Source organism: Canis aureus, chromosome 36 (genome assembly GCF_053574225.1).
Source record: "Canis aureus isolate CA01 chromosome 36, VMU_Caureus_v.1.0, whole genome shotgun sequence".
NCBI lineage: Eukaryota > Metazoa > Chordata > Mammalia > Carnivora > Canidae > Canis > Canis aureus.
Window position 1 is genome coordinate 169,140 of NC_135646.1, and position 12,151 is coordinate 181,290.

General features: G+C 62.0%; 1 protein-coding gene and 1 long non-coding RNA gene across 17 annotated transcripts in view; one reads left to right on the plus strand and one right to left on the minus strand.

The window, feature by feature from the left end:
* The window catches only part of DLGAP2 (DLG associated protein 2), a 697,194-nt gene that overhangs the window by 105,010 nt on the left and 580,033 nt on the right, over window positions 1–12,151 (minus strand). For all 15 annotated transcript variants that reach the window (XM_077884865.1, XM_077884877.1, XM_077884866.1 and 12 more), the window contains 2 exons: window positions 9,098–10,167; window positions 1,370–1,581 (listed from right to left, as the gene is read on the minus strand). In XM_077884865.1, coding sequence (XP_077740991.1) covers window positions 1,370–1,581; window positions 9,098–10,167 — 1,282 coding nt within the window. The remainder of the gene's footprint in view (window positions 1–1,369; window positions 1,582–9,097; window positions 10,168–12,151) is intronic.
* On the plus strand, window positions 1,233–6,833 carry LOC144305779 (uncharacterized). Of its 2 annotated transcripts, XR_013372840.1 has the most exons (5): window positions 1,233–1,308; window positions 1,526–1,906; window positions 3,781–4,495; window positions 4,570–4,659; window positions 4,812–6,833. It is a non-coding gene; the product is annotated as an uncharacterized LOC144305779 (long non-coding RNA). The 2 variants fall into 2 exon arrangements; XR_013372839.1 differs by lacking the exon at window positions 1,526–1,906 and having other exon boundaries at window positions 1,247–1,308.

Here is a 12,151-nt window from a genome sequence, read left to right on the forward strand (position 1 = left end):
TGGGCGCACGGCGGGGTCGGCTGTCTGCCCGCGGGGGCGGCGGGTCGGGCTGGCGTCGCCCTGGGGACAGCCTTCCAGCCACACGGCTCCACCCGCTTCCTTGCCGCTGCACTGTCGGGGCCCCGCTCTCCCCGCAGCGCGTCCTGCTGCCATCAGGGCGGCTCCCTTCCGGTTGGTGCCTGAGGAAGGCGACCACCCCTCCACGTGGGGCACAGGGGACCCGACCGCCCATCCGCGTGGGGCACAGCAGACCCGACCCCCCCCGCCACGTGGGGCACAGCGGAGACACGGGGAGGGACACGGACTGGCGGCCGCTGCACCCCTCGTCCACGCCCAGCCTGACCGGTGCCGGTAACCTAGACCAAGCCGCAAAGACACGGTGCCCCGCGGCGCCCAGTAAGATCCTGTGACCAATGACACCCAGTATCTGCGTCCCGCGGGCTAATGGAACTGGCTCAGTGGGCTCTGGGGGGAGATCACGGGGTTTTGCTGTTCCCGTGCGTGCCAGGCCGGGGGCAGGAGGTGGGGGGTGACTCCGAGATCAGTGCTCGGCCGGGGGCTCCATCCTCCCGCCACAGGTCACAGTGAACAACTGAGCCACTGTGGCCACGTGCCAAGAGGAGGATCTGAGCCCGGTGGTCACATGGGGTGGCAACGGGCGGGGTGCAGGGCGAGCCGTAGGGCTCCCGCAGGCGGCCGACCCGGGCGGCTCAGGTGTGCCCGGCGTGGGCTCGCCTCCAGGGGGTTCTTTCCAACCCACGTGGGGCAGTGCTGTGGACGGACTCTCCCTGCCTCAGGGTTTTCAGGTAACAGTTCCCCCCCCGGGCCGCCCTGGTAGGACGACAGCGTGCGCGGATCGGCTCATCACCACCCCCACGGCTGGTGAGGCTTCCAGCCCACAGTCCATGAGGAGCAGGTGACCTGGGGGGAGAGGTTCTGTGCATTTTGCAAGCAGTAGGCAGCCCTAAACCTGGCGGTGTCCAAACACCTGGAGGGACCAGATACTCGCAGCAGCACGCGTGTGGAGAGTCGTGTGTTCCCGTCGTGCTAATATTCTATTTCCCAACGTTTCCCTGCTTATACTTTGGACACCCACGAACTCTCTGTGGACGACACTGCAGAGCACACGCCACCGTCCTCAGGAACCATACCCCCCTCTGCCCTGCAGACAAAGCTCCTGCCCACCAGCGTCCTCACAAAGCTGTGCTGACGTCACACCCACCCCCCAATGTGGGCAAGCGGCCGGGTCTGAGGACCCGCAGACAGGACGGGGACACTGGCCAGGAGAGCGGCTCTGGGTGACATGAGGTGGGAACCGCCCAAGCAGGACCTGTGCCTCGGCGGGGAGGATGGGGGGGAGCGGCCTTACGTTTGGAGGTCGGCCAGGGGCCGGGGTCCAATGGGCTTGAGCAGGGGCTCCGGCCGCATGGCCGCCGTGGGGGACGTCTTGGGGCTGGAGTCGGACTCCGCGCTCTCCTCATCGCCCATGGCTTTGATGTAGCTCCCACTCCGCATCCTCCTGCAGGGGATCTCTTCGTCCTTGGCGCCCGTGGGATACCCTGCCCACTCGTCTTGAGGCACCTGGGGGAGAACAGACACATGCATGCGTCAGGCGTCCCCAAGATGCCTGGGGTCCTGGGGGGACGGGCGCCCTGAGCTTCCCAGAAGACACGCTCCCGGCGGCCAGGTGCCATTCCCAGCGTGTGCGTCCCGGGGATGCTTCCTGGCGCTGTCGTTCACATCCTAAAAGGACATTCACGTGTCATCGTGGTTTTCTCCCCGCTACTAAACTGATGCATAAACATGGAAACGTGACAACATGCAAAGACGGCTGGAGGGTAAACACACCTGTAACCTCGGCACAGGGGAAACCAAGCCGCCTGCATCTTAGATGGATTCCCTGCTGGTACAAAAGGAAATTAAAATTGTCCTTGAGAAGACGGAGAGCGGGGTGGGGGGGAGAGTTCTCCAGGATGGAGGATATGAAGAAGGCGAGAGCAGGGGCCAGGTGGGGGGACAGGACTGGGTCACTGGGCTTCAGCCCTGGGGCAGGAACGGAGCCGGTGAGGCTGGAGGTCCGTGATGCTGGCTGCGTGGGGTCCCTGTGCTCAGTCAGCCCGAGGGTGGCCGGTCGGCACCTTGGTGTTTGGCCCCCACCACGGAAGCTGAGTTCCCTCCTCCACAAGCAGCAGAGGTCCGGCCGCCCCTGGTCACCTGCCCAGTCTGCAGGTGACCCCCAGACCCAGGGCCGGCACTCCTTAGCTCTGTGGGTCCCAGGGGGGCTCTGGACCACCTTGACCCCTGCAGGTGAGGTCACATTTACAAGAGCAAAACACACAGGCCGCAGCTGGCGTGGAGAAGGCCCACGGCACGGCCAGCACAGGGGCACGGCCCCGGCCCCCCGCCCCCGGCCCCCAGTCTGCACCCACGGCTGTGGGGAAGGAAGGGAGAGAGTCCCACCTGAGGAGGTGCTCAGAGTCAGCTCTTCTCTGTTGCAAAGGGTTACACCCGCCTCCCCCGGAACCCTCCATCCTCCTCCTTGCTCTTGCCCACTTGGAGAAGTGATGCTCTCCACGGAAAGCCCCTTAAAACCCGTGGCCGTAGCGTCACTCCGGCAGACAGACAGTTTCCCGTGGCGGCCAGGATGGGAGGCCGTGGGAGCGTGATCCGCTGAGGTTCCAGCGCAGCCATGGCGTGTGGCGAGGTACGGGGTCTAGACGGTCTGCAGCCCCTGCGGCCCCGGTGGCGTGACTCCAGTGGATCCAGTCCGCGTGCCCCTGAGTGGGTGCAGGTCCACAGGGAGCGGCTGGACGCGGCGGGAACGCGCGGCGCGGCTGACCCAGAGCCTGTGATGAGGGGTTGGTCTCGCCGAACGGAAGCGTCCAGGTGGCCACATGGGGTCAGGGGCACCCAGGCACCCTCGCGGGCAGAGCACCCTACCCTGCAGCCTCTCCTCGCAGCTGGGCGCCGTGTGCGAGTCTCCACGCGGGTGGAGACAGGATTGAGGACATGTCCACGGGGCACAGTATGCGAAGACCACGGCCTGTGACGGCCTCGGGCCCCGTGGCGAGGGTCCCGGGAGGCCGTCCTCACACTGTCAGATTCGGTGCCAGGGACTGGTGAGGGAGGAACCTCCGAGCAGGTCATGCCACGCAGGCGGCTCGGTCCCACACAACAGTCATGCCGAAGAGTGCGTGTGTGGACACGGAGACGGGTTCACGGGGGAGGAAGCAACGTGGAAGCACCACCTGCGCTGCGCGGTTTTGTACTTTAAACAGACGCCTGCAGGAGGCATGGAAACCAGCGGGTGGACGGGGTCATCACGGGAGCTGATCACGGGCTCCTCGGTCAGCTCTCTTCGTGCTTGCATTTCCTGAATTTTCCAACTGGGGCCTATCTCAGAGAAAGAAAATACTTATCTTTACTTTGAGAAAAATAAGGTCTCAGTGATGAGACTTTGCAGCGGAAGAGCCGCAAAATGAATCGTGACTTAATTAGGGCGAAAGACGCCCAGGCGGCGGGGGGAAGCAAGAGGTCAGCAGAAGCTGTGGACAGAGAGGGGCGTGGGGGAGGCCCCTGGAGGCAGGCCTGGGGTTCTGACCCACTTGGGTTTGCCGCAGGCCTTTGGAGGAGGGGCTCTGGGGAGGGAGCCAGGAGGCTGGCGGCACAGACGTGCCACAAGGACACATTCCTGTTGGCGGCTCCATAAAATTTCTGTGAATCAGAAGCACTTCCCTTAAAAAAAAAAAAATGTAAAATTTGTTTTTTGTTTTCCAGCAGCTGGTGAATCAAGTAACCAGCGAGACCAGCTTGTACTTCCCTGTTTCTGACTTAAGCCAGTCCATAGCCTTTGACAGAAAAAATTTCAATTGAGCGTAAACCAGAGTGAAGAGCCGGGTGAGGTTACCGGTTCCACAGCGTGTGCCTCCGGACGACCCCAGGACGGGAGAGCCACGCGGAGGCGCCGCCGTGCCCCGTCCATACACCTCCCTGGTGCATCACGGTGTCGAAAACCTGCAGCAGGTGTGCGAGGCCGGCCGATGGGGACGTCCAACCTGCTCAGTCCGTGGCTCCGTGTCTGCAGGGAGCAAGCACCCAGGCGACGTTCTCTGAACAGCAGCTACCGGCCTCTGCGGATCCGGTGAGGCGTTGGCTGCACACAGTGGTCACCGGCTACCCCGATCGCCTACTTGCACGTCGTGAGCCGTGACGTCTGCGGTTTCTACCCTGATGCCCGTCCTGGTGCCTCCTGGGGTATGGACGGCAGCAAGGCAGCTGGGCCTCTGAGGCCCAGGGGAGGACACGGCTCTGGGGCGTCACAGACACGGGGCGCAGCTGCGGCCATCCCACACCCGGGGGCGTTCCCGGCATCCCAGGGCCCGAGGGGCCTGTTTTGCTCAGGACAGTGGGGCACAGTCCACCCAGCGAAGCCTCGGCCACTTCCGTGATCGTGCACGGGTTTCCCCGTCCAACACAGGCCTGGACTCTGTGTTTTGTATGTAAATCAAAGGGCGTGGGTGTGGGTGTGTCTGTGGTTTGCACAGATTTAACGCACGATGAATTTTTCAGGAATGTGAGTAACCACGTAAATCAAGGGAAGGGAGAATTTTGGTCTGACATTCTACCAAGACTTTAGTACCATCTCCAAGAATCCAGCAGGTGTGTGAACGCAGTAGTCTCAACCGTAGCCCAAACTGCGCCGAGTCTTTGGCCAGAAACCACCTTCCCAGCCCTTCAGGCTGCACACGTGGTCATGATCGAACTCACGTGCTCTGTTAAACGTCATGTTCTTTCTACTTCTGTTATATTAGAGTCTGGATACGTAGACACCTAGATGCTCCAAGCCCTGGGTGCAGGTGGACCGCATAGGTTCACCGTAGAAAAGTCCGGGGGCGTGACGCACCGTCCGTTATCAGTGAGACGCTCGTTCCGAGGAGTCCGGGAGCCGCTGTCAAGGACATGAGTCGAGGCGATCCCACGCGTGTGTCCCAAATACGAGGAGCCCAGAGCGGGTGTGGTCAGGCTGCCGTGCCCACCTCCGAGGATGTGAGCAGATGCTCGTGGGAAGGCGCCCGCCGAGCCTGGAGACAGGGAGGGTGACAGGGGCAGGACATGGTGCAGGGAGGGGGTGTGAGGGCCTGCGGGGCTTGCTCCCCAGCCTGGGAGGGCGCGGGCTTCTGAGGCTCCTGATCCCTCTGGGTCCAAGCTTGGTGCTCTGCGGCTGTGCCTGTGGTTCCTGCTGGGCGCTGGGGTTCTGCTCCCAGACATCTGGCAACACCCAGAGGCAGCTCTGAGTCCTCAGAACCAGGGTGCTGCTGCCGGCGGCGCCCGGGTAGAGGCCGGGGATGCCGCTGGGCACCCCCAAGTATGCGCCCCCCCCACGCGGGAGAGGACCGCCCAGTGCGACCCCAGACGGGCGGACCCCGGTGCCCGGTGCCTCCTGCGGGCTGTGCGTCCTCCCGGGCACGGTGCCTGAGAAGCCACCACGTCGGCCCTGGGACCCAGGCTCCTCTGCGGAGGTGCGACGCGCCTGCTTGTTTCTGTGTTTGGTTTCGCCCCTGTGAGCCATTTAGGTGCCATCCTCAGACCGGAGCAGCTCTCGCTTCCCGCCCGACGGCAGGTGGACACATGATGGAGCAGAAGCGTGGCTGGGCTGGGAGTCGGGGGCCCGCGGCCGCCTGGGGTCGCACCCCCTCGGTGCTCGGCGAGCACCCCGGCGCCACCTGCAGACCAGCAATCCTCGGGAAACGGTCCCCACATGCGGGGAGACGGTCTCTCCTTTGCATCCGAGGAACCTGATGCCGGGGCCTGCTCACGGTCGCAGTGGCCCTGGATTTCCTACCGTGAACACTCACGGTGACCGTGTGTCACGGAGTCGTCCTGAACTGTACACTTGGGTGAAACAGATATTCACTCACCCAAAATCAGGAGTTTATATGGTGATTTACGATTTTCATGGTGCCTTTATTACGGTTTCTCGAATGGAACTGCAAACTCACATCCACAAGCTCAGCCCAGGCTGGGAAATACTTGAAATCCCAATATCCTTCCACAAAAAATGCAGCCCGGGGTGCAGACTGGCGAGTGTGGGCAAAACAAGTGGGAAGATGGGGTGTGGACACTGTGGGCTGCCCCGTGGATGGGGTCGCCCCTGTACACGTGCCCCCCGTGCCACGGGGCTCCCACCTCAGTCGCGGGGAGCACACGGCAGGGCCCTGCCTGCTGGGGCCCCTTAGATGCTCCGTACAGAAGTGATAGACACGCTCTCTTTGGTGAAAGACAGAGGCCAGACTCCACCGCGTGCAGAAGGGCTTTAGGGTGCTTCCCAGTGAGAGGCGGCGCCCGGCTGGGCCCCACAACCCACTCCCGTCTCCCCACCCATCAGCACGGAAGAGCTTCCTACATCAGCCCCCAAAGGAGATGCTGCCTTGGAGACAGCGGCAGACACGAAGCTGCGATAAAACCGCAGAGCCTCCCGCTGCGAGGCTGCTGGTTCTCCAGGACGGTCCTGCGGGTGGAGACCACACACTGGGGGCAAGCAGAAGACCAGGAAGGCGGGGGAGGGGGTGCTGGGACCCGCGGGACGGCGGGGATAGGGCGCTCAGGGTCACGGAGCCACGCTCCCGCCAGCGAGGCGGGTGCACCTGCCGCGTCTGCCCCCCCATCATGAGCCCTTCCTGAAGCCCCTGCTCCCCGAGCACAGGACCGACCCCTCAGCCTTCAACCAGCGAGATGCTCATTAAAAGTGTGACCTTGGGTGCTTTGCCCATGGAGGGAGAAAATAGGAAAGCAGGAGCCACTTCAGGGAATAAAATACACCCTATTTCCTTGCAGTGCCGTGTGCGGTCTGCTCTGACCTAAACACTCCGATGTGTCCCTCAGACGCGAGCGATGATACGGGCCCGCCGAAGCCCCGTGCCCGCCGAGGGTGAGGGGACAAGCAGCTCGGATCCATGTCTGTCTAGTTTTTGGTGAGCAGGGGAGTGAGGAGAGCTTGGACTCATTTATCCCTCCCTTCTTGTCTTTTAAACCTTATTCTTTGGGATCTGCAGCTCATCCCCATCTTGTGGCTGTGACATCAAATCCGGGTTTATGAAAGCGTCATGTTTCAGGACACTTGGTGCAGTCAGCACAGGACGACGGCGCACAGGCTGGACAGGACGTCCCAGGGCCACAGGACCACCCGCCTCGGGAGACGGGAGCGTGGCTTGTGAGGTCACAGCCAGGGACGCTCCCCTGGGCGACCACGGTGAGAGCAGAGGACGTCGGGACAGGACGGCAGGTGCAGGGCCACCTCCCTGCTCACCTCCGCCTTCCCCGTGTGCGCTGCCCGCTGACCAGCCCCTGCTCGCCACCCTTTGCCTCTGCGTCAGGACGGCAGGCCCGCTCTGGGACTCACACGTTGCCCTTTGCTGTGTGCGGCGTCGACTGTGCCGGGGAGACTCTGGGGCGGGGGCTGATGTTTGTCCAGGGAGCCGAGTGGGATGGACGGACACACAGCACGGGGGCCGGGGGGCCGCCTCGCCTGCACCGTGAAACCAGTGCAGACACAACCAGACTGCGGGACATGACTCTCGCGAAACTGGTTCCTCCGCGAGCAAACATCACACATGCACAAAATCCAAGGAAAGAGAGAAAAGAGGAGGAGCCCAGGGGCTTTTAAGAGGCAGAGGCACCCGTTTCCACGTAGGCGCCTTTTCTGGGTCCAGGTCCAAGCAAACTGTTAAAAAAAAAAAATCATGAGAAAGTCGAACATTGACGGAATCCGTGAAACCACTCCAGGATTAGGATTACTTCTCAACATCTGCCGAAGGTGCTGCAGGGACATTTCAAAGCCCTGGCGTCCAGGGTGGGTCCCCAGACATAAACACGGACGTGCGTACCTGGGACGCTGGATTTCCCCCCAAGTGAGACGCGTGGCAGGTGCGCAGTTTGGAGGGGACAAGACCCCCCAGGAGCTGAGTGTTCCTGACCTGGGTGATGAGTGTCGGGGGGTCCCTGGCACACTCTTGCCCTTGGAGGGGTCAGTATCTTCACGATTACAACGAACCAAGAGCAGTGGTTGGAGGACAGAGAAGGGCAGGTGTGGTCCAGGGGAGAAGCGCAGGAGATGCTCCAGGGCGCAGGGTGTGTGAGGGTGTGGGGCAGGGACCGTCCTGGGAGGGGTGTGGGTTCTGCAGGCAGGTCCCCGGGCCGGGGCTGCATGGGAGCCGCGTGGAGCAGCGCCCCAGCATGAACAGAGCAGCAGGATGGGCTGCTCTCCAGGAGGACCTGAGTGACCCCGAGCCGCATGCCCGGTTCCTGCAGGATTAGGACTTGCCAACGGCCAGCAAAGTCGTCTCTCCCACTGCTGTAAAATAATACTCCCCCCAGCGACCAAGGCATCCCTGTGATAAATGTGCCTGTGAAGGCCATTTGGTTAGCATTTCCCCTCTGGACGGTGCGCCGGGATGGCCCCTGGGGCTCAGCGACCCCCGCCTGCTGGAGAGGGTCACGGCTGTCGGGCGAGCCCTGCATGGATCCCCAGGACTGGGCGGCTGGCGGAAGCGTCCTTCAAGGCTTCCACACATACGAGGGATGGGAAGTGGAGCAAACTGCACACGTGGGGAAGAAAACCTGGACGCGTGTGCACTTGGCCGACAGCCCAGTGGGCTCACAGAATAGCAAGAGGTCCTCACGGGAGGCGGCGTCTCCCCGGGGAGCTTGGGGCGTGTGGTGGGCAGCAGGCTGCGGGCGACGGGAGGGCATCGCACAGCGCCCACGCCCACCATCCACGCTGCTTCCTGCCTTCTGCCCTGGCGGAGTCGCAGAGCCCCCCGCCCAGAGGGCAGGCGCGCCCTCCATAGCCACACGCACCGTTCACGCGACCTCAGATCTGGGCTTAGAGCCTCCCCTCCCCGGTATGTCCGAGTGGTCCCCCGGGCTGCGGCCGCCCCCGGCCCCGTGGCTGCGGCCCCAGCCCCCAGCCCCTCCGAGAACGGCCGTGGCAGGGCCGTGGGTGACAGCGGGAGCAGGGGGTGCTCAGAGGCCCTCGGGGGGCCAGACAGCGTGTGGCCAGCCCCGTGGGGAAGTGGCAGCCCAGCCTGAGACCGCTTACCTGCAGGTAGTGGCACGGCCTCAAGGACGGCTTGACCTCCTGGCGGACCAGCGGCTTGTCTAAGTTGAGGGAGCTCTTGCGGTAGGCCTCCTTCGCCTGGCTCACGGTGAGCGTGGACCAGGAGCTCCGCTTCATGTACTTGGTGTCAGGCGTCATGGTCAAGCCCTCGCAGGCCGAGCACTTGACGTCACTATTGCTCTTGGACGTCTTCAGGGACAGATCTCCGAAGGGGCCCGGGAGCACCTCAGGGTAGCAGTGGGAGACGTGGTCCACGTGGTGCCTGTTGGCCACGCTGGACGTGCGGCAGGTGCTGTCACTGTCCAGGTTGTCGTCGGAGCTCCACCAGCTGCTCGTGCCCGCTCTGTGCTTGCTCTCTGGCTTCCGCTCCTTGCTTTTACTCCGTTTGCCGTGTTTAGAGTGGTGGCCGTGGTGGTGGTCCTCCACCCGACCGTCGCCCTTGGTCCCATTGACGTTGCTCTTGGAAGAGCCCTCCAGGGAGTGGGACTTGGTGAAGAGTTTTTGGACGGAGTGGACGAGGTGCCGTATCCTGCCTGGGCTCTCGCTGCGCTGCTCGGCGGCCGTGGAGGTCCTCTGGTACTGCAGCGTGTGGAACCCGTCCCGGTGCAGGGGTAGCTGCTTCTCAAACTGGTCCAGGAGGTTGGCTGGGATGCGGTTGACCCGGGTGCTGGCATGAGACACGGCGCAGTCGTCTCTCGTGTCGTAGTGGGAGCTGTAGTGCATCCTGGGGAAGGTGCTACTGGACATGTGGTCACCCAGCACCACGGGCATCATCATGCACTCGGAGTGGACGGAGCTCCCGGGGGAGCAGCGGTGGTGGTCCATGGGGCAGCTCTCCACAGGGCTGAGCAGGTAGGGCTGCCTCGCCTCCTGCCCATGATGCAGGTGCTCGTGCGCGTGCTCGCAGTCTTCCGGGGCCGCCAAGCCGCAGGTGTGACCCGAACACAGCTGCGCCTGCGCCCGGCCCCCGGGCAACCCCTTCATGTTCCTAGGAGCGGGGGAGTATCTGCCTTCGCTGATGTGCTGCGTCGGGGACCATGAGTACTGCTGGTCTGTTGAGAGAGCACAGAACGCCACGTGAGCTGCGTGCAGATGCCAACCAGACCCCATTTCTGCGGACGCCCCACGCGGGAATATTTAATCAGCAGTCAGGGTCGTTTCCGGGCACAGGGACCCAGTAATCATCATACCTACAAATACGCCCCACACGACGGCTCACAGTATGAGGCCGTTAGGAAGCGTGGACGGTGACACTCGCACACGTTGCTCTTCGACTATAAATACCTGATGTCCAGCAGATTCATCACCGCTGGACGGCAAGGCTCCGTGGTATAGGACTGACACGGAATTTGGGGGGAACGACTTACAATTCAGTCGGGTTAGAGTATCGCGGTTCGGCGTAAGGAGCTTACAGAGGAACATCTCCGGTGCACGGAGCAAGGTCCCTCCGTAAGCTGACGGGCTACAAGGGAGGCATTAGGGCATTAACACGGGGGTCTGCCGCCGCCCCCGTGCCCGCCACGCAGGGGTGAGAAGATGTGGTTTCCCGAGGCCACCCTCTGTGTCAAAACCAGGACAAAACCAGGGTGTCCTGACCTTTCGTTACCAATACTTGGTTTTGAACTGTAAGAAACACGGGTTTGATTACATGAGGTGCACGACCGTGTCGCTCTCGCCCGGGCGCCGGGGATCCTGTTAGGGAGGCAGCTGAGTGTGACACCCAGACACGGGCTCACAACGGCGTGGGCCCCAGTCCTGCCCGCACTTGCCATGTGACTCCAGGAGCGGTCGGACAGGCCAGCCACACTCCTCGAGCTCCTGTTTGCTCCGCATGTGCCAGGGGGAGACCAGACCCCGGCAAAGCCACCCGCAGGGCTCCAGGGGGTCACACCTGCAGGTCTTCCTCACTGTCTGTGCTGCTATTAGGCACCTGTCATCCCTTTACACGGTCTTGGGTCAGCATTTGCCAAGTTCTCGGTTTATTAAACCCAAGTGATTGGACTCCAGGATTCCTTACAGAAGCCTCTGGCTTCACCCCTACGTCCTGCTGACCTCATGTTTCTAGTTCAGACCCAGTTCAGAGCTTGCTTCTCAAGGTCGCCAAACAGATGCGGGGGACAGAGACTCCATTCCAGTACAACACACGCGTGTGCGTATCTGGTATGTAACGTATGTGTCACACAGATGGGAGATAGAGATTCTGAGACTCTATATAGTAACACGCATATATATGTATGACGAGTGCGTACGTGTATAACGTGTGTGGTACGTGGATGATATGCATACGACCTGCACGGGAAATACAAGCCCTGCTGTTGATAATATGCATAAACAATGAATCTGCCCTATAAAACGTGTGTACAGTGTACACGCTACGTGATGTATGCAAGAGATACAGACTCTGCTACAGTATTTAATACGCCCGTGTAGCATGCGTGTGAGATGCACATGCCCACATGTGATATACACTGATAGCATATAATGTGCACATTATCTAGGCAGGAAATGTAGACGCTGATATAGACGACGTGTCTGTCGTTGGGGAGGTGTGTGATGTGCAGGTAACACCTGCAGGAAGCACAGCCTCTCCCGCAGTGGTGAGGTGCCTCTGGAGCACGTATAGATAATGCATAGGTCCCTGTGATGTGCACATACACTGATAATATGCTTATAATATACGCAGAACACAGACGTGGAAGCTGACTCCCATAGGAAACAGGTAGGACCATGACAATGAGCACCCCGGAAAGAGCCCAGAGAGGTCTCAGGGCCCCGGCACCCTCGTCTGGCTGGAAGTGCACAGACCATACTCTATTCTTGGAGAATGGAGGCCAGCTCGCTCCCCGCTGCACCGGGGCTGCGTCCCTCTCCAGAGTCCACACCACCTTCCCACAAGGACCCCTGAGTCTGCTGAGTCAGGACACTGGACCCTGGGTGGCCAAGCACCCTCTCCTCACTGTCCTGGAAGGGCTGGCAGGTGCTGGGGAGCACTGAGGCAGACCTGCTGGCGCTGCACCTGGCTATGCCCTCCTAGGC